The 26171-nt window shown below is 48.7% G+C and overlaps 1 protein-coding gene across 1 annotated transcript in view; it reads left to right on the top strand.

The window, feature by feature from the left end:
• Window positions 1-21644, top strand: part of PDIA5 (protein disulfide isomerase family A member 5) — a 92248-nt gene extending 70604 nt beyond the window's left edge. Inside the window, exons 12-17 of the mRNA XM_040250410.1 lie at window positions 4435-4505; window positions 5028-5188; window positions 8859-8989; window positions 14964-15034; window positions 20877-21011; window positions 21415-21644. Coding sequence (XP_040106344.1) covers window positions 4435-4505; window positions 5028-5188; window positions 8859-8989; window positions 14964-15034; window positions 20877-21011; window positions 21415-21495 — 650 coding nt within the window. The 3' untranslated portion in view covers window positions 21496-21644. The remainder of the gene's footprint in view (window positions 1-4434; window positions 4506-5027; window positions 5189-8858; window positions 8990-14963; window positions 15035-20876; window positions 21012-21414) is intronic.
• Window positions 21645-26171: the final 4527 nt, after the last annotated feature.

Here is a 26171-nt window from a genome sequence, read left to right as displayed (position 1 = left end):
AAAATAGCTATACTTCCCTGTGCTCTATCCTTGTTGCTTACTTTATACATGGTAGTTTGTAACTTTGCATCCCATACCCTTATCTTGCCCCTTTTCCCTTTCCTCTCCCCACTGGTAACCTCTGGTTTGTGCTATCTGTGAGTCTGTTTCTGTTCTGTTATAAGCATTTGCTTCTTTTATTGTTTAGATTCCACATATAACTGATTAACATAGAGTATTTGTCTTTCTCTGTCTGACTTCACTAAACATAGTACCCTCTATGTCTATACACATTGTTACAAATGGCAGAATTTTATTATTTTTATGGTGGGATAATATACCATTGTATACATGTACTGCCTCTTCTTTATCCATTTATCTGTTCAAGGACAACTTCAGTTCAGTTCAATCGCTCAGTCGTGTCAGACTCTTTGCAACCCCATGAATCACAACACGCCAGGCCTCCTCGTCCACTGCCAACTCCTGGAGCTCACTCAGACACACGTCCATCGAATCGGTGATGCCATCCAGCCATCTCATCCTCTGTCGTCCCCTTCTCCTCCTGCCCCCAATCCCTCCCAGCATCAGAGTCTTTTCCAATGAGTCAACTCTTCGCATGAGGTGGCCAAGTTGCCTCCATATCCTGGCAGTTGTAAATAATGCTGCTATGGGCATTGGGGTGCATATATCCTTTCAAATTAGTCGGGGTTTTTGTTTTTCTTTCAAAATATATACCCAGGAGTGGACTTTCTGGGCCATTTGACAGTTCTATTTTTAGTTTTTTTGAGGAACCTCCATACTGTTTTCCATAGTGAATGCACCAATTTATATTCTCAATCATGTACCAAGGTTCCCTTTTCTCTACTTCTTGCCAACTTTCGTTGTTTGTTGACGAGAGCCGTTCTGAAAGCTGTGAGGTGGTATCTCATTGTGGTTTTGATTTGCATTTCTCTAATGATTAGCACGGAGAAGGCAATGGCACCCCACTCTAGTACTCTTGCCTGGAAAATCCCATGGACGGAGGAGCCTGGAAGGCTGCAGTCCATGGGGGTCACTGAGCGACTTCACTTTCACTTTTCACTTTCACGCATTGGAGAAGGAAATGGCAATCCACTCCAGTGTTCTTGCCTGGAGAATCCCAGGGACAGGGGACCCTGGTGGGCTGCCGTCTATGGGGTCGCACAGAGTTGGACACGACTGAAGTGACTTAGCAGCAGCAGCAATGATTAGCAATGTTTTTGGGAAGATGTCTGTTCAAGTCTTTTGCCCATTGTTAACTCAGATTGTTTGGTTTTGATTTTGAGTGATGTGAGCTGTTTCTGTTTTGTATATTAACCCCTTATCAGTCATATCATTTATAAATATTTTCTTCCGTTCAGTAGGATGTCTTTTCATTTTGTCAGTGGTTCACTTTGCTACACAAAGCTTTTATGTTTAATTAGGTCCCATTTGATTATTTTTGCTTTTGTTTCTTTTGCCTTAAGAGACAAATCCAAACAAATTTTACTACAATTTGTAAGTGTTCCACTTGTATTCTAGAAGTTTCATATTTAGGTCTTGACTCTGTTTTGAGTTTTTTTTTTCATATATGGTGTGATAAAATGTTTTAACTTTATTCTTTAACATTTAGCTGTTCAGTTTTCCCTGTACTGCTTATTGAAGAGACTGTCATTTTTCCTTTGTATAAATTTGCCTCCTTTGTCATAGATGAGATTAATTGATCCTAAGTGGGTTTATTTCTGGGATCTCTATTCTGTTCCATTGATCTCGGTTTTTGTTTCACTACCATAGTGTTTTGATTACTGCAGTTTTGTAGTGTTGTCTGAAGTCAGGGAATGTGATATCTCCAGCTGCTTTGTTCTTTTTTCTCAAGATGACCTCGGCAATTCAGGGTCTCTTGTGGTTCCATATAAATTTTAGGATTATTTATTCTAACTGTGAAAAATGTCATAAGCATTTTGATAGGGATTATATTAAACCTGTAGATTGCTTTGGGTAGTATGGACATTTTATTTTTTTGGACATTTTAATAATTAATTAAATAATTCTTCTACTCCACAAACACAGGTCATCTTTCCATCTCTGTGTATCATCTTCAATTTGTCATCATTGTTTTATAATTTCAGAATATAGGTGTTTCATCTCCTTAAATTTATTCCTAGATATTTTGTTCTTTTCAGTACAGTTTTTAAACAGGATTGTTTTCTTGCTTTTTCTTTCTGATAGTTTGTTATTAGTATAAAGACAACAACATATTTCTGTGTATTAAGTTTATATCTACAACTTTACTGAACTCATTTATTAGTTCTACCAGTTTTTTGGTAGAGACATTAGGGTTTTCTAAACGTAGTTTCATGTCATATGTAAATAGTGATGATTTTATTTCCTTTACAGTTTGAATGCTTTTTATTTCTTTTACTTGTGTGATTGCTATGGCTAGGACTGTGTTAATAAAAGTGGTGCGAGACATCTTTGTCTTGTTCCTGGTTTTAGAGGAAAGGCTTTCAGCATTTCACCACTGAGTGTGATGTTAGCTGTGAGTTTGTCATGAATGGTGTTTATTTTGTTGAGCTGTGTTGCCTCTGTGCCAGCTTCGATGAGAGTTTTTATCAAGAATGTACACTGAATTTTGTCAAATGCTTTTTCTGCATCTATTAACATGATCTTTTTGTTAATATGTTGTATCACATTGATTTATTCGCAGATATTAAACCATCCTTTCATCCCTGTAATAAATCCCACTTGATCATGCTGTATGATTCTTTATATATATATTGTTGAATTTGGTTTGCTAATATTTTGTAGAGAGTATATTACATCTATATTCATCAGGAAATTAGTTTGTAGTTTGTTTGTAGTGCTTTTACCTGGTGTCAGTATCAGGGTGATGGTGGCTTTGTAGAATGAATTTGGGAGTGTTCCATTCTCTTCCATTTTGAGGAGCTAGTTTGAGGAGAATAGATATTAACTCTTCTCTGAATGTTTGGTAGAATTACCCTGTGGAGCCATCTGGTCCTGGACTTCTGTTTGCTGAAAGATTTTTTTTTTTTTTTTTAATGAATTCAACTTCACTAGTAGTGATCAATGTGTTCAGATTGCCTATTTCTTCCTGATTCAGTCTCCAAATATTATGTTTGTAGAAATTTGTTCATCTTTTTGTAGGTTTTGGTGTATAACCATAGTAGATTTTTTTCATATCTCTGATAATTGGTTGCTATTTCTCTTCTTTCATTTATTTGAGTCCTCTTTTTTCCTTAGTGAGCCTGGCTAAGGTTTATTAATTTTGTTTATCTTTTTAAAAAAGCCAACTCTTGGTTTCATTGATTCTTTTGTATTGTTTTCTTGGACTTTGTCTTATTTATTTCCTCTCTGATCTTTGTTATTTCCTTCATTTAACTGACCTTTAAGTTTGCTTGTTCTTCTTTTTCTAATTCCTTTAGATGATAGATTAGGCTGTTTATTTGAGATGTTTCTTGAAGTTCCCCTTTATCATTATAAACTTATGTCTTAGAACTGCTTTTCTGCATCTCAAGCAGAAGCACACACCACAAGAAGGCCAGGTCACATCCCTGTATCCAATTAGCCTTGTCTGTGTGTACCCACCCCGGCCAGCTTTCCCTTGAAAGTGGTCTCCAGCCTGAACCAGTCTGGTCCTACTGGCCTCATAGCCCGTTTTGCCGAGATGCTAGAAAATTCTCTTTCTGCTAAAATGAAAGCAATTTAAAAGTGTCCTGTTATCACCTACAGAAAGTAGCTGATGCTTCCTTTTTAATGTATCAAATGTTATTATTTGTAACATTATTGCATTCAAGTGGTTGTAAGGAGAAGAGGGCAAAGCAAAGCAGTCTATCCCAAGAAAATGTCATTTGTTTGGAAATGACAAGTGCTTGTCAGATCACACCACCTCCCTTGTGGGAACAGTCAGAACTTGATTTTTTCCGCATTCTCTTGCTTTTGTGAATTCTTATTCTCAGTTCAGGGCCCAGCTCACTTCTGCCTGCATGGTGCTAGGAAGCACGCGCTGCTGGTCGCTGTGGCCTCCAGCTAGACTGCTTGGGCTTTCAGCCCAGCTCTGTGACCTGTGGCTGTGTATGTAACCTTGGGCAGTCATCTACCCTCTCAGTGCCTCAGTTTTCTCATCTGTAAAATGGAGATAACATAGTTCAGACCTTGTAGGGCTGTCATACAGATAGTCACCTAGAGCAGTGCCTGGCACATGGGACCTATATACATATCACCAGTATTGTTGATGTAGTTGATTCATTTTTGCCTCTGTGCCCCTCCCACCCCCAGTGGATCAGGTGAAAGCTTTCTTTTCTCTGAGCTGGTACTGTTATTCTTTTCTCCTGGGTTCCCCTGATATCTAGTACTAGGACCCAGCCGTTTTCCGGAGGCAGGGGACATCCTTGGAGCCTCCATGCCATGGGGATGGTTTCTCTTGATTTCTTCGCACAGGGTGTGGACACTGTAAGAAAATGAAGCCAGAGTTTGAGAATGCAGCAGAAGTCCTCCACGGAGAAGGAGATGTAAGCTTTCTTTCCTTAACCTCCCCTGTTGCTCTCTACTAAATTCATATCATTCAGTAATACGAACCATTAGGACAGCTTTCCCCTGCAAGCTCTTAGCAGCTTGCCAGCTCCATGGAGCCCTGCAGGACGTCTCTGTCTAGATGTGTCTTAGTCAAGCAGTTGGGGCTCCTACCAGGGTGGAGCATGCTCAGACTATGGGGTCTGGTTCAGAGGAATGTACCTGGAGGTTCCCATCCAGGTGACCTCTGCCAGGGTCATGGGCTCTGGGATGAAGCCCCATGGCTCTTTATCTGTGGGATCTTGGCTACTGGGAACAGCCGCAGTCTACTCCACCTGGTTGATGGGGGCGATAAAAAGGCTTCATCTCAGGCCATAGATGAGATGGGTGGACATGTATGGAGTTCCCACCCCGTGAGGTTCTGACAGGCCCAGGGAGGGCTGGGGCCGGCGTCTGGGCTCCTCTTCTGCCAGCACCGCGTCTGAGGGTGTCATGCATGGTTGGCCTCTCCCCCGTCCCAGAGCTCTGGTGTCCTTGCAGCTGTCGATGCCACCGTCAACAAGGCCCTGGCAGAACGATTCCACATCTCCGAGTTTCCTACACTCAAATATTTTAAGAATGGAGAGAAGTATGCTGTGCCTGCGCTCAGAACGAAGAAGAGCTTCATTGAGTGGATGCGAAAGTGAGTCTGATGGTCTTGATAGCACATGCTGGTCCCTAGGAGCTGCAGACCTTGGCTCAGGGCCTGGGAGCCAAGACAGATAGGGCTTCCCAGTCCTTCGGGCACCTCGGGTGTGCTGACCCCGTGTCCTTATCCAGCAGGTCACAGTAACCTTTCTAGGTGAGATGGCATCAGCTACAGGAAGCCATGTGTTTCTCTGTTAGGACAGCCTTCCCCAGTGTGCTAGACAGGTTTCATCATATACACTTTATTGCATTCCTTGTGAGTGGACAAAGGAAACCCAGCTCTTCACATCCAGAGCTGGACTCCAGGGGCCCAATTCTGGGCCTTTAGTAGTGTCCATGGGGTGGCCCGTGGTGGCTTGGGGTTGAAAAGAAAGGGTTGAAGAGCTCCCTCTGCCTGGGTATTAGTTTGTGAGGGCTGCCACTGCCAGGACCACAGGCCGGGTGGCTTACTGGCAGGAGTTAATTTTTTTCTTTTTTGTTTCTTTACAATTCTAGAGAGCAGATAAGATGTCGGGGGTGGGGGTGGGGTGGGGGGGTGCTTTCCCTGAGGCCTCTCTGTGGCCATCTCCCTGTGTTCTCACATGGTCTTCCCCCGGCTGTGCCCTAATCTCGTCTTTAAAGGACACCCGTGAGATCAGATGAGGGTCTACCCGAATGACCTCATTTTAACGTACCTCTCTAAAGACCCTCTCTCCACATATAGTCCCGTCCTAGGGTATTTGGGATTAGGATTTCAGCATAAGAATTTGGGGTAGGGGACACAGTTTACTCCACGGCAGCCTGCAAGTCCAAAAAAACATCATAAAGAGCCTTGCAATTATTCATTTGAGGACTTTGGAACCTGCAGTTATTAGCCTCTCCCCCCGCCACCACACAAGTGCTTTCTCCTGTCCTCACCCCTCCCCCGAGACACACACCCATACACAACTTGAATATTTGAGAATACCGCCCCATTTCTGCACTGATGGAAAGGTAAAGTCAAAGAAGACACTCTCCAGCCTTTGCAGAGGCCCCTGATGCGTGGCATAATCATGCCTGTGTGAGAAACAAGACTTGAGAGTCACCCAGTAACGCGAGAACTGTGCAAAACAGCAGCATCCAGGGGCAGTTACTTTGTCAGAATACTGGTCCTCAAACTTGGATGTGTGTAAATGTTACCTGGTGTTGGGGTGCTTATTGAAGTGCAGATTCTGAAACTTTGATTAGGAAAATGTGAATGAAAGAAATCAGTGATGGGGTTTTGAGAAACACCAGCTTATGAAACAGGAGCAAAGTTACCACTCGGTTCAGGAGAGGCTTCTGGCAGGAGGTGAGTGGACACGTCAGGTCCTGGTCTCAGCCCCTCCAGTCTCCTGCTGATCGCTAGGGGTAGATGCTCAGAGTAGCCAGGCCTTGTCTTAGGACCAGAGGGAGCAGGGGCTCATCTCCAAGAGGAACGAGATGCTCTCTCTGCCGGTCCTCTGGTGCAGGAGGCAGGTTGCTCTTCACACCTACCTCTCTGGCCTCGCTCTGCTGCCAGGGCTGGTTCCCCGGGAAGGACTGAGCAGGGCGGGGGCTCAGGTGAGGTCCCTGGTGCTTGCACTGTGGTTAGAGGGCTGGGGGAACCAGAGGATTGATCGTTGCCAATCCTTGGTCCAGAGGACTGGACACAGATAGTGAGCATGGAGGGTCCTAGTCACCACCTGAAAAAGCACTAGGGTAAGAGCATGGGCTTCAGAGTCTGAGAACCCTGCACTCAGATCATGACCCTGGGCCATTTACTTGACCCTGCTAAGCCCCAGCTTCCCATCTGTAAAGTGGAGACAATACTTTTCCCATAGACTTGTTCAGAGAATTAAATTGGATTATTGTGCATGGTGTGTGGAAATACTCAGAGGAAGCTGTGTTTGTTATTGATGCCAGTTCTCATGTGGTGCAGTAACTGATGGTGCTACCACCTAAGTGCTGGAACCTCCCAGCCTTGGCAGCATGCTTGTATAACTGTTGTCCCATTTTATACTCAGATCCTACCGAGGCCTATCCCTATTTCCTTGGTTCAGAGAGGTGAAGTGCCTTTTCTCGGGACAAATTGTGGTTCTTTGGAAGCTCAAAAGGAATCCACCAGGCAGAGCATCATTTAACAGCAGATGCTTTGAGATGATGAGGAGCTGAGGCCACCAGCAGGAGGGCGAGCAGATGGTGTCGGGTTAGGTTGATGGTGCCTGCAGGCTTGTGCACGAGTGACCCAATCAGGTGACTAAGATGTGCCCACCAGCAGACCAGCCCAGGGAAGCAGGATCCTGGGACAGAGCAGAGGGTTGGTGGGTGGTGTCAGAGGAACCCAGGGTGTATGAGGGGATCTGGAGGGCAAAGAACAGGGCAAGACAGGAAGGCTGGGAGGGGCCAGTCTTGGTCACAAGAGCAGGGGTGCCATTAACCAAATGAAGAAGGTGGGGAAGAAAACTGTTTTGGGAGGTGTGGAAGAAGGGGAACAGTTCTAAATCTTGTTGGGGTTGGGTTGACAGTTGGATCTCCAGGTGGAAGTACTGGGAGAACACCTGGAAATGGGCTTGGATGAGAGGTCAGGGCTCGAGTCATCCTCAGCCTAGGGGGTTATGGAAGCCACGCAGATGGATGAAACCTTTTGACAACTGCAGGAGCATGGAGATGGAACCAGAAGAAGAGAACAGGCTTTGGAGAAGGTGGGTGGGGTCTCTGCAGGTACCTGGAAGGAGGGCTTCTGAAAGATGAGCGTGAACTTGGGGCAGCTGGCACTGCGCTATGCTGCCCTCGCTGGGTACGAGGCCTGAGGCCTGAGGTCCTGCTCATAGCAGGAGCTATGTGGCACCGGGAGAAGAAGGGAGTGCAGGCAGGGAGTGGATGTGGAAGCATGGGTTCTGGACCACTCCCCAGAGCCACTTCTCAGAGAAGGGAGAGAGAAGCACGATTGTAGGAAGGGGGTCAAGGGCAGCAAGGGCTTTAAAAGACCCTGGAGATCTATACTTCTGTGAGGCAGAGTGGAGGGAACCAGTGGACAGAAGTAGACTGAAAAATTGTGAACCTTTCTCGAATGCCTGTCCTTTATGAGCGCTTACAGGCTCTTAGCGACTGTTAGTTGCTTGACCGACTAGGTACTTTACATACTCTCTCTCTGCTCTTCTTAAGGACCCCAGGAAGTAGGTATCATTGTACTCATTTAACAGAAAGGAAAATGGAAGCTCAGAAGGGTTTGGTAACCTAACCTAAGGTCACGCAGGTGATCGGTAATCTGGATTTGAATGCAGACCCTACCTCACTCTGTGGCTCATGCTCTCTCCACCAGAACAAAGGCCTGGGAGCCAAGGATCATGGAGTGCTTAGGGTACCAGAAGAGGCAGGAGGGAGGGAAAGAGGGAGCCCAGGTGCTGGGGTTCTCCCCAGCGCGAGGAGATGACTGGAGAGATTCCTTGTCCCCAGAACAGGCTCAGGTCCTTCACACCTTCACAAAATGGCTTCTTAAGAGGCTCCTTGGAGGGAATCTTTGCAGACAGTTCACTTTTCTTTCTGTTTAAACTGAGGATTTGAACTCAGTTTTGGAAAGGATGCAAAGTGATTCTCTTATGTGCTCCCCTGAGTGGTTGGGGGTTGGGGCGGTGGTGGAAGCACTTCTCCCGGTGACTGTCTCCCATCCATTCCAATTCCTTTAGCCCCGAGTCCCCGCCACCCCCAGACCCTGCTTGGGAAGAGCAGCAAACCAGCGTGTTGCATCTGGCTGGGGACAACTTCCGGGAGAGCCTGAAGCGGAAGAAGCACGCCTTGGTCATGTTCTACGCCCCATGTAAGTCGCTGGGGCGCTCACTGAGGGGTGAAGGATGGAGTGAGAGATCCCTTTGGGACCTGGGCAGCCAGAAGCCAACTCTGGGCCATTTTCACTGTGAGCAGGGCTCTAGTTTCATTCCTGGCTGAGGTCCTTCAGAATCCAGGGCCAGCTCAGTTGGGTTCTATTCTCACAATAGTCCTAAAGCCCTCTGCTTCTGCCTGTGCCTGGGGCCTGCCTTGTATTAATGATTACTCAGTCACCTCACGTCCCTGGACTCTCTCCCCTCTGGCTCCCTCCATCCCTCCAGCCATTGACTTCACCTTTGAACCCTGGCACTTCTTAGCTGGGAATTCAGCCCGCCTCATTAGGCCTCTGTGTTCCTGTCTTCCTGAGCACCGCCAGCCCAGCCTCCTCTCCCTGACCTTCCTGAGTGGCTCGGAAGCCATGGGGTTGAAGCTGTGGTGGAAGTTCAGTCACGTTCGCTCAGAGCTCCCCACCAGGATCCCCATTTTAATCAAAGCTTAAGTTGAGGGGATGACGTGTCTGCTGATGTAGATGTTTGTGATCTCAAATTGTGTGTGTTCCCATTTTGAAGTTGTTCACTGATTCATAAAGGAAAGGCTCTTGAATTTCTTGCTCTGCCCTTTCTCCCCCAGGTTACAGCTTAGTGTAATGGAATGGGGATAACAAAGCTGCGCTCCACAGAGAAGCAGGCGGCTCAGTCTAGTCCTAGCCTCCCGTCCCTTCCTCTCCAGTGAGGAAGGTCTGCTCAGCTCTCACTGTCCAGGCAGGTCACCTCCTGGCCTAGCCTTCAACCCCGCCCTCCTGTGGCTGACGCTTCCTCTGGTTGTGCCTTTTCTTCTGCAAGTGGGCCTTGCACTCTTTCAGTTCCTTGCAGAGCTTCCTCTTGTCCTCCTCTGTCCTGAGAGTAAGTCCAGAAGACTGTGTGGATCTTAAGAAGCTGTCTTCCTTCCAGGCAGAGCTGGGGGTGCAGCACTGAGACCAGGAGATACCTGACTTGCCTGAGGCTTGGCAGCAAGTTAGTGATGATGGAGCCCTTCCTATAGCCTGGGCTGATACCCTGCCTTAGTCACAATCCTGATTCAGATGGTAGTTACTTCCCAGCACCTGGTGAGAACCTGGTTGGAGAAAGAGTCTTTGACCAGCCATGGGGTGGATTTGAGAGAGTATTGCAGACTGAATACTTTCCCCAAATTCTCTCCCCTTGCCCCCAGACCTCAGTGGGGACACCTACCCTGCTGGGGTGCTAATGACCTCCTTAAAGTAACAGTTTGTGCTTCATGTCTGGGACCCAGGATACCTGGGAAAGAGGCCTGGTCCCTGCCCACCTCAAAAGTCTCACAGTCCATCCCAGTGAGAAATAACTAAAAGTGATCCATGCAGGGCCTGTTGCTGAGCGACTCAGCTGCTGGCAGAGGGCTTGGTGTCTGGAGTCTCCCATCTCCCTTGCTGCCGTGTCCTGCCCTGAGCTCTGCTCCAGGCTCTGAGATGTGTGTTCATCACTGGACAGGGGCAGGGGGGAGGGGACTACCTAATGAAAAAAATCTTTAAAATGTTTTCAGCAATAAAATGAGTTCAGTTCAGTCACTTAGTCATGTCCAACTCTTTGCAACCAAATGGACTGTATAGCATGCCAGGTTTCCCTGTCCATCACCAGCTCCTGGACCTTGCTCAAACTCGTGTCCATCAAATTGGTGATGCCATCCAACCATCTCATACTCTACTGGTCCCCTTCTCCTCCTGCCTTCAATCTTTCCCAGCATCAGGGTCTTTTCCAAGGAGTCAGTTCTTCTCATCAGGTGGCCAAAGTATTGGAGTTTCAGCTTCAGCATCAATCCTTCCATTGAATATTCAGAACTGATTTGATTTAGGATGGACTGGTTTGATCTCCTTGCAGTCCAAGGGACCCTCAAGAGTCTTTTCCAACACCACAGTTCAAAAGCACTCAGCTTTCTTTATAGTCCAACTCTCACATCCATACATGACTACAGGAAAAACCATAACTTTGACTAGACGGACCTTTGTTGGCAAAGTAATGTCCCTGCTTTTTAATATGCTGTCTAGGTTGGTCATAGCTTTTCTTCCAAGGAGCAAGCATCTTAATTTCATGGCTGCAGTCACCATCTGCAGTGATTTTGGAGCCCAAGAAAATAAAGTCTGTCACTGTTTCCATTGTTTCCCCATCTATTTGCCATGAAGTGATGGGACCAGATGCCATGATCTTCATTTTTTGAATGTTGAGTTGTAAGCCAGCTTTTTCACTCTCCTCTTTACTTTCATCAAGAAGCTCTCTAGTTCTTTGCTCTCTGCCATAAGGGTAGTGTCATCTGCATATCTGTGGTTATTGATATTTCTCCTGGCAGTTTTGATTCCAGCTTGTACTTCCTCCAGCCTGGCATTTCTCATGATGTACTCTGTATATAAGTTAAATAAGCAGGGTGACAATATACAGCTTGGACATACTTCTTTCCTGATTTGGAACCAGTCTGTTATTCCATGTTCAGTTCTAACTGTTGCTTCTTGATCTGCATACAGATTTCTCAGGAGGCAGGTCAGGTGGTCTGGTATTCCCATCTCTTTCAGAATTTTCCACAGTTTGTTGTGATCCACACAGTCAAAGGCTTTGGGATAATCAATAAAGCAGAACTAGATGTTTTTCTGGAACTCTCTTGCTTTTTTGATGATCCAGCAGATGTTTGCAATTTGATCTCTGGTTCCTCTGCCTTTTCTAAATCCAGCTTGAACATCTGGAAGTTCATGGTTCAGGAAATATTGAAGCCTGGCTTGGAGAATTTTGAGTATTACTTTGCTAGTGTGTGAGATGAGTGCAATTGTGCAGTAGTTTGAACATTCTTTGTCTTTGCCTTTCTTTGGGATTGGAATGAAAACTGACCTTTTCTGGTCCTGTGGCCACTGCTGAGTTTTCCAGATTTGCTGGCATATTGAGTGCAGCACTTTCACAGCATCATCTTTCAGGATTCGAAATAGCTCAACTGGAATTCCATCACCTCCACTAGCTTTGTTTGTAGTGATGCTTCCTAAGGCCTGCATTCCAGGATGTCTGGTTCTAGGTGAGTGGTCACATCATCGTGGTTATCCGGGTTGTGAAGATCTTTTTTGTACAGTTCTTCTGTGTATTCTTGCCACCTCTTCTTAATATCTTCTGTTTCTATTAGGTCTATGCCATTTCTGTCCTTTATTGTGCCCATCTTTGCATGAAATGTTCCCTTGGTATCTTTAATTTTCTTGAAGAGATCTCTAGTGTTTCCCACTCTATTGTTTTCCTCTCTTTCTTTGCACTGATCACTGAGGAAGGCTTTCTTATCTCTCCTTGCTATTCTTTGGAACTCTGCATTCGAATGGGTATATCTTTCCTTTTCTCCTTTGCCTTTAGCATCTCTTCTTTTCTCAGCTATTTGTAAGGCCTCCTCAGACAACCATTTTGCCTTTTTTGCATTTCTTTTCTTAGCAATAAAATAATATATTCTTATTTATCCTATAGGTAGTGTATAGTGAAGTGAAGTAAAAGGGTTAGTCACTCAGTCGTGTCTGACTCTTTGCTACCCCATGGACTGTAACATGTACTTAATTTGTATATAAAGAATCTAAATACTGCAGAAAGGTCACATACCTGATAAAGGTAGGTATAAGGTTAAAAAGGAGGTGCCCATTTGTCCTGTCCCCCAATCCCACCTCCCCTCACATCCTCCCTCCATAGTCTCTACACAGCTCTTTCTCCTGCTGTTTTGTTATTCTCTCCTGTTCCAAGCCCCTCTGTTGGCTCTGAATGGTCTGGTCATGGTGACCGCTCCTCTTAAGCCAGCTTGGCTGAGTTGAAATTGGAATTTTCTGTCCTGTCCTTTGTCTTTGTTTCTCTCTCCCAACTCTGGGAGGCTGATTTAGTTTCCTGCGACACAGAGGTGGTGCCTTTTTAAAGAGCCCATATTAAAAAATCATGCCTCTTCTGGCCCACCTGACATGTCTGGGGAACATCTTCATGCCCTTTCTAAAACAACCTCCCCTCTAGTTATTCATCTGCCATGCTCTTTCTTTTGGATAATGAGAAAATGAGATGTAGCAGAAGGCCATTAATCTGAGACCTGGATGCTTTAAATTGATGGTAGCAGGAATTTGCACTAAACTGACAGTGACCTTTATGCTTTCAGTAAGCAGAGAAGTTAAAAAGGAGAAATTAGTAGTGATACCAGATTTGGGGGAAGGGAGTAGCTTATTTCCAGCCAGCCTGATGTCTTAGTGGGCATTCACGTGCCACTCACAGGGGACCTCTAGGTACTGCAGGGCACACTTTGATGAACTCTCGACCAGTATATTTTGCCCTTTAAATGTTTTGAAAGCTCTATACCATCATTCCTTTGTAGTATTGATATTTGCATGAATTTGAGCCATTCTTCTCTCTATTGGGTCAAATTAGTACCATGTTCTTATAATTGCCATTGGCATCTGCCGTGAGTTAGGCTATGCTCAGTACTTTGTGTCAGTTGTGGTGTAGCTGTAACCAGCCCAGCTCGCTTCTCCACTCCTGTGATGGACGTTGGGAAAATCCTCCCATCACTGCCATCCATGCTGCTCTGGGGCCAGCTGGCCACTCCACTAGCCAGGCCATATGGGTGGTCCCGCCCATCTCAGAAACCAGCTCAGGTGCTAAATTCAGATTAAAGTTGTAGCTCTGCCTTAATTTGGTTTCACAAAACCCTTTGAAATGTCAGTCATTATTACCTTATTTTAAAAAGAGAGAGAGCAGATGAGCCAGGCTGTCTCTGTTCTCTGCCTCGGCTTCCCCAAGGCCGTGGGAGGGCCCGAAGGCCTGGTCCGACTGTTAGTCAAGAAGTTGGCTGGAGCCCGGGCTCCCCAGGGGGCATCTGGCCTCTCCCACCTGCGATTTGATCAGAATTAATTACCACAGTCAGGGAACTCCTTCCCTCAAAGCAGTTCTGTTCTCTTGGCAGTTGGGTTCAGTGTCTGGAGAGCGGTAGGGAGAGGTGGGTTTGGGTTTTAGCGGACCAAAGCTGAGGGGAAGGCCGGGAAAGCAGGTTTGGGCCAGAGCAGGCTGCAGTTTCTTGGGCTTCCTTCCTGGGGGACGGTGTCCCGGGCTTGCCGAGACAGGAGAAGGAGGCTGCACGCAGGTGGGCCCCATGCCGGGGGCCTGTCCCTGGAACCGGAGGGGCTCGGGGCAGCACACATACCACTGTCCCATTCAGGGCCTCTGGAGCTGTGGTCCTCGTCCCCAAGTCGGGAGCCCAGGCCCTGAGAAGCAGCAGGGACCCAGCAGCTTGTCCTCCTCTTAGCCTGACCTCGGTGCTCCCGTTCCTGGGTCCAGAGTTCAGGCGGACTCTAGGGCAGGAGTGGAAGGACAGCAGGACAACCAGGGGTCCTTGCCCCGGGGGTGAGGGCTGGGGGGAGGTGGGACTCGACAGCAGTGCCTGAGCTGCCCGAGGCAGGCAGAGTGCTCCCCGCTGCCCTCCACTTTCCCACATGTACCTTTTCAGTCGTGAGGTGGCAAGCTCTGCCCCTGTCACTGGGGTACAAGAAGGAGCTTCATAACAGGCTCCGAAGAGCCAGAGCACGTGTCCTTCTCTTCGAAGCCCGAAGCTCCCGCTGCACCCTGGATCAGGCTCTTCTGAACCCTGGGGCAGCCCTCCGTGCAAGGAGCTTGCAGAGCAAGACCACAGTGTATGTGTCCCCCACCCCCAGCCTTGGGGGTGGGTATGGGGTGAGAGGTCCCAGGCCAGTGTGACCCTCACACTGGCACAGGCCTCCTGCAGAGACCTCGTGTGGACAGCAGACGCACCATGGAGAGTTTGAGTGGTGGGGTTGATACCTGAACCCTGATGGTGGGTGTGCAGACGGTGGGAGTCAGATGAACCCTGAAGTCTGCTGGGAGGAGAGGAACTCCTGGAAAGGCCTCTCTGGAAGTTCCATGTGCAAGGCTCTCTCCTTCCCTCTCACACAGGGTGCCCGCACTGTAAGAAGGCCATTCCACACTTCACTGCCACTGCTGATGCCTTCAAAGATGACCGTAAGGTAAGGACACCCTTCCTCTTCATCTCTTGTCCCGCCTCCAGCTTCCCACTCCAGTGCCCACACCTTCCTCCCTTCTGTTCAGATTGCCCTCCCCAAGCAGCTTCTGCTGAGATAGAGGGATTTCTGGCAACCAGGACATCCTTTTTAGAAGGCAGGATAGAGCTGGCTGCATTTATGCTGCAAAATCGACTGAAAGGGATACACTGAACCGTTACAGCCCTTCCTTGAAGGAGGGGGTGGTAAAGGGGTCATTTGTTCATTCTTTTTTAATGCTCACATCTTTTTACGGTAGGATTTGTAGTCATGCACTACTTGTGTAATTAAAAGTACAAATAAAAATATCCCACAAAAGTCAACTGGAGGCAGCCAAGGTGGAGGAGAGCAAGGCCATGGGAACGGAGCCTCATCCCGCCTAAGTGAAAGGCTCCTGCAGCTGCTGACTGATGAAGCAGAAAATTAACAAGCTAGAGCTGCAGATCGGCTTAGAGCACAGGGAGGGGGCCCCAGGCACTCCCCCAAGCAGCTCCAGCAGACCAGGCAGACTCCGAGGCTGCGGGGGCATATGGCAGCGAGAAGACTCCAGAACTCAGGCTGGTGCATCTGGGCTGCTGCTAAGCTGCGTGAGCTCTAAGACTCTCCAGGTCTCAACATTTCCTTCTTCTAAAGTCACAGCGCTTAGATGGTCTCAAAGAGTCTTCCCAGCCTGGGACTCCATCATAGGAACCTGTCCCCTGAAATGCTCCCCAGACACACTCACACACACCCCAATCCAAAGTCCAGTACATCTCTGCCTTGTTTTTCCAGGTGGAATTGTCAGGCGCAGCTGGGGCAGGTGGGATACAGATGCTGAGATTGCCTTGCATTGGCCCCAGGATGGCAGTGATGGGTTGGTGAGAGCTGTATAGGAACAGTGAGTCAGAGGAAGCCAGGCACACGTGGGAGGACTCAGGCTCCAGACACTGTCCCTGAATCAGGAAGTCCCATGGTCACCTGCGAGCCCTGCCTGTGCCCTTGAGACACCCTTCACCTTCAAGCGGGAATATAAGGACCAGGAACGCTTCTGTCCTCTCCCTGCCACTTGGCTTGCATTGAGGGGGCACGGCAGGGAGGTGCTTCCTGTCTTCTGTCTCCCTCACCCCTCCACCCTCTTCACCCGACCTGAGCAGGGTGGCTGCTCCTAGTCTGGCCGCTCCAGCACAGCCCAGGCTGCTCATCCCTGCAGGGCTGGGCGTGGGTTGGTTCAGGGAGGCCTTTACTCCCCAGGACCAGAGCTGGACTGGCAGTCTCTCCAACACAGCTCCCATCATTCTTTACCCAGAACACTTGGTGCCATGGGCACACAGGAGGGTGACCGGAGTGGGGGCTCCCCACCCCTTGGCTGCTCAGGTCTCCAGGGCCCACGAGGGGATCATACCAGTCCCCATGAGACCAGGCTGGCTGTGCCCGTCATTGGCAGCTGAGGGCTGTTCCTTCTTTTCTCCATCCCCCACTGCTGATGCACAGGGGTCTCGTTTCCATGGTGACCCCCTCCTCCTCTGCGATACCGATATGCCTTTGCTTAATTATCTTAGCTTGGGCCAGTAACGTTGCTGACCTTTTCCTAGAGTTATTCCCCCTGTTATTCCTTGTCTCTCCTTCCAAGCCAGGCATCGCCCTCACTCATTTTCAGGAACACACTTAACTCTCTGTCCCAGGCAGCTGGCAGGCCAGCGTTCCTGGAGACGGCTTTCAGTAGCAGCAGGAAGCATCCTGTTTTCAGCCAGGGGCGCTGGTGCCGTGATGGCTGGGTGCCATCCTAGAACTATCAGATCAGAGCCTCGGGGGATGGCTCCAGGAATTTGTGCTGACCACAGGCTGGTGTTTAGGGACTGCTGGGCTGTCCAGCCCTCTCCTCCTCCTGAGGGATGAAGGCCCAGAAAGGAGGAGCTGTGTCTCTTGCCCAGGGACACCCTGTGTGTCACTGACAGCCCGAAGTGGGTCTCCTGACTCCCAATTCTTCCTGACTCCCCATGCTGCCACCTGTGAGGCAGAATTGCATTTTTTTTCCACCCAGAAGCTTGTCCCTGTTCCTTCCCCAATCAATATGCAGTTGGTTGTTCACTTCCATTTTCATAGCTAAAGTCAATATTAGCTCCTGCAGAGATTTATTTTACTGAATCAATAAAGCCACATGAGGCAGCTCATATTTTAACTGGGGAGCCTCCCCCCCCAGGAGGTTACTTGGGACTTTAGCAGTTGACGTGCTGGGGGGAGAAAGGCCCACACACTGTTCGTGTTGGAATAGGAGGTGTTCTGGAGGTGGCCGTGAGGACAAGGATCTCAAGTGGAAGGCTGGCCACTGGCCTGGCAAAGTGGGGTCTGTCTCTCACGACTCAGCAGAGTGTCCCAGCGTGTGGGTGGGGGGTCAGCAGTTCAGCACAGCTCCCGGCCAGGTGCAAGGTCATCCCGGGAGCAGGCCCTGGAGCAGCGGGATCCCCTCTGTGATTGGCTGGCAAAGCTAGGGTAGCTCTGGCTGTGTGGTGTCTGTTGTGTATCATTCCTCGAGTTCCTAGAAGCGAGATCTCCCTGAGGGCAGAGACCTCATTTGCCCTTGAATCCCCTCCAGTCTTGATGCCTGAAATCTCTGTAGATGTTGACTGGATAAAGGACCTGGGTAACATGTTTGATAGTTCCTAAGTGCTCCTCCTCTTCTGCTGATGTTACTTCTAAAGCCTTTTGTTACATTGTCCTCACAGTAGTTTAGTCACCTCCGTATTATTACTCTCTCATTTTACAGATAAGGAGATTGAGTCTCAGCGAGGTTACCAGATGGAAAGGGGCAGCATCAGAACCAAATGTATAGGCATTGTCAGAGGTCTCCCAGAAGTGGACTCGGGGCCTGGACTCGGGCCCTGCAGGGGGTTGCTGGGGAGGTGGTCTTGGGGAGCTGTGGAGGGGACGGAGGAAGGGAAGCCAGAGCAGGTGTGTTAATGAGCAAATCACTGCATGGCTAACTAGGCTCAGTTCCTAGAGACCTCAGCAGGGACAGAGTCGCCCCCCCCCTTGGAGGTCGAGGAAGCCAGGCGAGGTGCCCTCAAGCCTCTCCATCACTGGCCTCATTTCTAGCTCCCTTCAGCCAAAAGTTGCAGGTGCCATTGGCAAGTGCTGGACGGACAGGACGTTGCAGGACACTTGACAGCCACCTGCCGTGGAACAAATCTAGAAGTTAGTGTGCGTTCAGTGCTGTGGGTGAGTGGGTGCAGATCTTGAGGGGGTATAAGGGAGGGCAGCACTGAAGTGAAATTAGGACAGATGTGGAGAGGTTTATTTGCCACCTTCTTTCCAGAGAGTCTAAGCCACTTCCTGTAGAGGGCCCATGCTTGTCTCCCCTTCTGCTATAGAGACAGAGCTGAGGAGACTTTGCAGCTGGAAGAAGAACTTCGGATATGTAACTGGCAGCTATATTAGGGGATTCAGAATAAGTACCCATTTTTTATTTAGTCAATTTATAAAACCATACACTACATTTCCCACAGCTCCAGGGAAGGTATACAAATTAAATTCATAATTTAAAGCGGATGCAGGGAGAGCAGCGGCCTGGAGCAAAGCTCATTAAACACTTTCACAGCCTAGCAGGGGAGCGATGGCCCCTAGACGAGGGCTGCCCAGGTGCACGGTTCCCACCGGGCCGGCCGCTCAGCTCCTGCCCTGAGAAACGGAGCCCTGAAGATGGCCAGAGGAGCCTCTGCCTCACATTCCTTAATAAATCAGCAAGGGCTTTAGGGGATGAGCTGGAATTCTCAGAAGCCTGCTGGTACGTGTGGACACAGACAGGCAGCAAGCTGACCCTGCCTGAAGGAGACAGCTACCCCACTTTCCTAGCCACATATTGCCTATGGGAATGCAGGGCAAGTGCCCTCAGATTTGGCTTTTAAAGAAAAGCTGGAAAGCCAAACTTTATATAAAAAACCTTGGGTTCTTTTTCTAGGTTGGCAACTAAGTCAGATTCTTTTTTTTTTTTCTGTGGGCCAAACAGAAGAGGACTGAGAGTCAAATAGCAATTGTGTGCAGAGTTTGCAGACTCTGCTCTAAGAGGTCTCATTGTATAGAATGCTGTGTAGCCGAGGAGATAGAAGGGGGCTTGAGGGTGGGTAAGTGGGGGATGAGTGACTGGTAACCAGAATGCAAGGCTCGCTCTTCACTGTCTGTCAGCCCTGCTCACCTGGGCACAGGTAAATAAGCGTGACTGTTGGTGCCCTGCAGGGCTCTCCTGCCTGGAAAGGGGGCCTCTATCCAAATGTGACTAACCAGCAGCCAGAGAACCCTGTGAGTGACGGCTGTTCAGCCGTTTTAAACCTCCAGCACAGTCATAGTTCTGTGTGGGCTCCTGAGTGCGTTCTGGCCCTCAAGGCGCCGCGCCCATTCCCCTCCTGGGTCCTGGCATGGGCTGGTCCTAGCTGGGTGCTCTTCCCTCGGGCCTTCATGCCGCTGGCTGCCATATCACTGGTGGCTCAGATCAATGTTAGCTCCCTGAAGAGGCCTCCCGGGCCATCCTGGTGAAGGTAGCCCCTCTGGCCGTGGTCTATCCAAGCACCCTCTTAGTTCCTTCAAGGCATCCTTTGGACTCCACGGTGATCTCTCTGGTTATGTGTCTGTGCTGCCTTCCTGTAGTAAGAATGTCAGTTGCTCAATGGCTGACTTTGTCAAGGTCACTGTCCTCGCAGCATCCAGAGCAGACTTGGCTTCATCAATCCCACCCTCTTCTGTAACGCTTGTGGATTGCTCTTGCCATTAATCAGCCTTCTCCTCTCCCCCGCTGCTCTGTGACCCTCAACAGGAGAAAAGTTCCCCATGTCTGCTTTGTACCCTCTTATAGGGAAAGAGCAATAAATAAGGAAAAACTGCCCAGCATGTGGAATTTGTTAAACGGGCAAGAAGAAGGCAGTGGCCAATTTAAGAATCTCTTTCTGGCCAAAACCTGTTTGCTTTAGTCATGTTGAACTCTGTCCCGGGTTCTGGAATGTGTTCCCCAGGATGGAATCTGCTTTTCCCCCTCCATCAGTCCTCCGCCCAGGGGGCAAACTTTGCAGAGTGCTTCTGAACCCCTTTGCAGGCCATCCTGGCACCCTGGAGCACCTCCACACACCTCCTGCCATGCCTTGGATTTGCCTCTTTACTCAGCTCCCTGACCAGATTCTGAGCTCCTGTTGGGGACAGAGCCAGTGTCCTGGGCCAGGAGGAGTGCCTCTAACAGCAGCTAGTGTGTACTGACCTCTGACCACGTGCCCTTCACCTCCCCTGACTTATCTTACTCAGTCTTCAGGATATCCTGATAGCTGGGGTATTGGTACTGTCTCCATTTTACAGATGAGGATGTTGAGGCATGAAGATGCTAAGTGACTTCCCGTAAGTGTTAATATGCAGCCAAGCCAAGACTTACACATGGAAAACTTGACTTCGAAGCTCTTATTCTTGACCTTGGTACTACACTGCCTCCCCAAAAAGATGTTCAGGAAATATTAGCTGATGAATAAGTCTCACAGTGCCTCACAGAAAGTATCACAAACTTGTAGTGTTTACAGATGCTTTCAAGTCCTAATTTCCTTTACATTGTACTCTTGATTTTAAAGGGTAGTCTGAGGGCATTCCTCACCTGTCTGCCTGGAAAGTTAAAAGCCAAGTGCTGTTGGCCTCAGTGGAGCATGGGCTGGGGGTGCTTTGGTTCATTGTGTCCCTGCTGTTGGGGAGGAGCTCAGAAATCACAGGATCTGGGCCTCGGGTGCAGCCTTCACACAGAGGGTCCAGGCCTCAGCTCTCAGACTGGAGACCCACATGCTGAGCCTCGCATTCTTGCTCCCTGCAGATTGCCTGTGCCGCTATTGACTGTGTCAAAGAGAAGAACAAGGACTTGTGTCAGCAGGAGGCTGTCAAGGCCTACCCCACTTTCCACTACTACCACTACGGGAAGTTTGTGGAGAAGTATGACACCAATCCGACGGTGAGTCGTGGGGAGGCCCCGCCCCGAGCTCTGTCTGCTGAGGGGCAGGGGAACAGCCACTGAGGGGCTTCCCAGATAGCACCGTCAGCTGCGACACTCAGAGCCAAGGAGGCGAGGCTCCAGCCCAGCTGGAAGGGTATCCCAAGAGGTTCTCATACAAGTGCTGGCCCAAGAGCAGGGTGGGGGCAGAGGAGAATTCCAGGGTTCCAGGGTGTGGGAGAATTTCCTCACCCACTTTTCAGGGCTTCTCCATAGTCAAGCCGATGCTGCCCACATGGTCCCGGCCACCCCCTCAGGCGCCTCTCTGTGTCCAGAAGTGTGAGCACGCGGAGGGTCAGCGAAGGGGCTGGAGGGGAGGGCCTTACGGGAGTCACAGGTCCTCGTCTCTCCTCCTTCCCTACAGGAGCTGGGATTTACCAGTTTTATCCGGACGCTCCGGGAGGGAGACCATGAGAGACTCGGAAAGAAGAAGGAAGAGTTGTAATTTCTGCCTCAGAGAAAGCTTTTCCATTACACTGTGAACGATACCTGTTTTGTTGTTCTTTCTGAATTTCCACGTGTTCTGAAGATGAAGTTTTTTATCGCCGCTATGGCCGTTTTGTACAATTTTGAAATAAAATTCAACCGATTGTTCGGTGGTGTGGGTTAATTTCGCAGAGCCCAAAGGCGGATGCCGTTTCCTCCCTACTCCTGTGTCCTCTCCTGGGGGACGGGGAGCCCCACTCCTCGGTCACGTCTGTCCAGGAGAGACCCTGGGGCATGCGGGTGAGGAGGGAGGCAGGGATACTGGCCCCAATCAGCCACTGGAGAGCGGAACAGGGGAATCGGATCATGAGATGGCCTGATGGACAATGACTGATTTGGTGGGGGGAGGGGAGGGGAATGCGTTAGGATGGTCAGGAAAATGGGATTGTGAAGCTTCTGGGAACCAAGCATTAGCTTTTTCTGGATCATTGTGGTTTTAGTTTGGATGTGTTTTCCTGGAATGTATTTGCATATTTCTCTTTCTCTGGCTATGACTGTCTTCCTCTCTACATCCCCTCCCAGCTCTTCCATTAAAGAAGACTAAGTCTCCACTCCAGGGGATGGTGCAATGGTCAAGCCCAGGCTGGAAGGGCTTCTAGAGTGGACTGGGGAGTGTCGGGCGGGGGCCGGGGGGGCCTTTGTGCAGCCGCTTGCTCCTCACCCTGGCTGGAAGGGATGGCGTGTGGGATGTGGGGGCGTATTCTCAGCGTGCAGAGGCTGGTCTGTAAACCAGCTCCGCTCGCCCCACGACAGTAACCTCCAAATCTTTGCAAGCATGCTTCTCATGGACAGGCACCATCCAGGCCTCACTCTGACACTGTCATATCTCTTTCCTGACCGTCTTTCCCACTAGGCCTGCTGTCTGTATCCCTGCATGAACAGCACCAGCCCTGAGCTTAGCCCTTCTGCCAGAGCCATGGTCCTTCTCCACAGGAAGCAGAGCAGCCTCGCTCCGCTATCTGGACTTCAGTGTTCTGCAGCGGTCCTGCACTCCTCGGAGTGGTTCAGAGGTGGCATCTCCAGAGCTGCAACACTGGGCAGCACACTTTGGTGGCCTTATGGGGGAGTTGGCCTGTGGGCGCAGCCCTGTTTCCTGGACCAGACCCTCCCTTGCAGCCCCTGCCTTCCTGCTGATGGGTTCCCCAGTAAAGGGTGGGAGCCGCAGAGCTCCCCGTGGCAGCCTTGACAAGCTGCCACTGCACATCGTGCTATTAAGGGAGCCCGAAGGCTTTGAAAACCCTTGTTCTGGGGCAGTGTCCCAACTTCCCAGTCTACCCACTGCCAGGTCACCTTTTATTTTCTTTAAGCACCCACTTTTTAAAGGGGCCCCTGGTCTCCCTCCAGGTGAACAGATATGAAAGAAGCACATGTTTATCTTTACTGATCTCCGCTGGTGCCATACACTATCAGACAAGGAGCCATTTAATCCTGATGCTGAATGTCATATACCTTCTCCTGCAAGGGGCTTGTGAGAGTGTGTGCGCGTATGGGCATGCTTAACAGTTGTTTGGAGTATTTGTGGGAGAAACGTATTTGTGTCTCCAAAAATATTTTTAACTGCATTTTCAATACCTGAGAAAAGCCATTCCCTGGCTGAGGGCCACTGGTGCTCACATTCAAAGCACAAGGCTTTCTTTCTTTCTTATTCCACAGTCTGGGTGGGCGTCTGTGTGAGAACTTGAAAGCATCAGGAAATGGCATTCTTTTCACTCTTTATTTGCAGGATTTGTTAGTTATGGAGCCCTTGTCAGAGTGTCTAGTGTTTGCTATGACTTTGGGCATGACTGGAGCAAGTTCAGCCCAGCTCTGGGCAGCTGCGTCTGCAGACAGAGCTCCCTTCCTCCACTCTCCCACCCCCACCTTTTCCCCCATGCCCCAGTTCTTGAGCTCTGTGTAGATTGGTTAGGGCATGGCCCCTGGTTAGTCCCATTCCCAGTGGTTGGTTCATTCCCATGCTTGGCTCATTGGGATTCACTGGTCTTCAGTAGAGTGTGTGTGCGGGCTCAGTAGCTTCAGTCAGGTCCAACTCTTTGCAACCTCATGGGCCATAGCCCGCCAGGTCCCTCTGTCTGTGGGATTCTCCAGGCAAGGATACTGGAGTGGGTTTCCATGCCCTCCTCCAGGGGATCTTCCCAAGCCAAGGATCAAACCCAGGTCTTCAGGTTCTTTATCCATTGAACCACCTGGGAAACCCAATCTCCAGCCCAGACCACTCCCTAACCCTCACTCGAGGACCTGCCATTATCCCCTCAGTTTCCCTAGATCTTACCTTTGCTGGATGATTTCTCTGCAAAAAGCAAGGGTATGAGTTAGGAAAAAATGGATTTCCAGTCTTCACTCTGGTGGCTTTGGCATAACCTTCACCTCAGTTTCTCTCCTTTGGGTCATTGCTTCCAGTCCCTTCCCTCCTGGTCTGCCTTATTCTGTGGCCCCCTGTGCCTCTCGCCCATAGGTGATTGCCCATCAGCACTAACCAGGGCTCCCAGAGTTGGCCCCCCAACCCTTCCCATCTTCCCCATGTGGTACCCTCCCTTTCTAGAGATGTTTGGCTTCCAGAAACTCTCCTATGCCAGGCACAGGCAGGTGGTGCTCTGGGTTCAGGAACAGATTTGCTCCTCCAATGTGAAAAGATGTGTAATCTCATCTAGAAAGCACCAGGAGGTGAAGCCTGGGGCTCACATGGCTTGCCCAAATCACACAGGGTGGAGGAGGGGCCAGTCCTGTTCCCAAGAGGCTCCCAGGTACAGTGACTGGACGTTGCTGGTTAGAACTGAGCTCCCTGCAGGTATGTTTTTGTTGTTTACTCAAAGCAGTCAATCCTGAAGGAAATCAACCCTGAATGTCCATTGGAGGGACTGATGCAGAAGCTGTCGCTCTAATACTTTGGCCACTTGATGCAAAGAGCTGACCCACTGGAAAAGACTCTGATGCTGGGAAAGCCTGAAGGCAGGAGAAGGGAACAACAAAGGATGATGGTTGCATGGCATCACCGACTCAATGGACATGAGTTTGAGCAAGCTCCGGGAGATGGTGAAGGACAGGGAAGCCTGGCGTGCTGCAGTGCATGGAGTCACAAAGAATTAGACACGACTTAGCAACTGAACAACAATTATTTTATTATTTTAAGGCTGGAAAAATGGAACTGATATCCTTGAGCTAAATGTGAAAACCAAATTACTGTTATGTTCCTACCAAATATATGCCTGCCTCCAAATCCTTTTTTAGGCCGAGAATGTCCAACATAGTGGCTATTAGCCACATATGGCTATTGAGTATTGGAAATATGGTTACTGCAACTGAGAAGTGTGTGTGTGAGTGCCTTTTTTGTTATGAAGTATATATAACACAAAATTTACCCTTTTCAAGTTTATACAGTTCAGTGGCACTAAGTATATTCACATTGTTGTGCAGACTCATATCATTATATCATTAATATCCGACTCCAGAACGTTTCCATCACAACAAACTGAAACGCCATATTCATTAAACAAGAACTTCCCATATCCCCCTCCTCCCTGCCCCTAATAACCACCATTCTACTCTCTGTCTCTATAAATTTCCCTATTCTAGGTACCTCATATAAGCTAGAGCATATATTTGTCCTTCTGTGTCTGGTTTATTTCACTAAGCATGATGTTTTCAAGGTTCATCATGTTATAGCATATGTCAGAATTTCCTTCCTTTTAAGGCAGGCTAATATTCCGTCATATGAATACACCAAATTTCATCTATCCTCTCACCTGTCAATGGACATTTATGCTATCTGTGCCTTATGGCTATTTCAAATAATGCTCTTGTGAACAAAATTGTGCAAATCATCTGTCTGAAAGAGTCCCTGCTTTCAGTCGTCTTGAAAGTGGAATTGCTGGATCATGGTAATTCTATGTCTAGTGTTTTGAGGAATCACAGTACTATTTTCAATAGTGGCTGCACCATTTTAAATTTCTACCAGCAGCGCACATAGGTTCTAATTTCTCCACATCCTTGCCAAAAGTTATTTTCTGGGGTTGTGTGTGTATGTTGATAATAGCCATCAAAAATTGAGGTCCAGAGGAGAAGGGGGCAACAGAAGATGAGATGGTTGGATGGCATCACTGACTCAATGGATGTGTTTGAGCGAACGCCAGGAGATAGTGAAGGACGAGGAAGCCTGGCATGCTGCAGTTCATGGGGTCACAAAGAGTCAGACACGACTTAGCAACAGAACAACAACAATGGCAGTAAAGTGGGATCTCATTGTGGTTCTGATTTGTATTTCCTTAATGATTAATGATGCTGAGCATCTTTCATTTGCTTTTGGCCATTTGTGTGTCTTCTTTGGAGAACTGTCTATTAAGTCCTTTGCCCATTTTTGAGATGGATTGTTTGTGGAGTTTTGTTATTGTTGTTTCCATGTAGGAGTTCTTTATACATTATGGATATTAATCCTGTATCAGATATGTGATATGCAAATATTTCCTTCCATTCAGTGGATTGTCTTTCTTTTTGCTTTCCTTAAGAGTGTCTTTGGATGCACACAAGTTTTTAATTTTGGCAAAGTCTGATTTATTTTTTCTTTTGTTGTCTGTGCTTTTTCTAGTAAATCATTGCTAAGTTTGAAGCTTTTCTCCTGTGTTTTCTTCTAAGAGTTTTTGT

The sequence above is a fragment of the Oryx dammah genome, unplaced genomic scaffold (genome assembly GCF_014754425.2).
Source record: "Oryx dammah isolate SB20612 unplaced genomic scaffold, SCBI_Odam_1.1 HiC_scaffold_2, whole genome shotgun sequence".
Classification (NCBI taxonomy): Eukaryota; Metazoa; Chordata; class Mammalia; order Artiodactyla; family Bovidae; genus Oryx; species Oryx dammah.
Note: the sequence above shows the minus strand (reverse complement) of the source record. Positions and strands in the feature narration are given on the sequence as shown.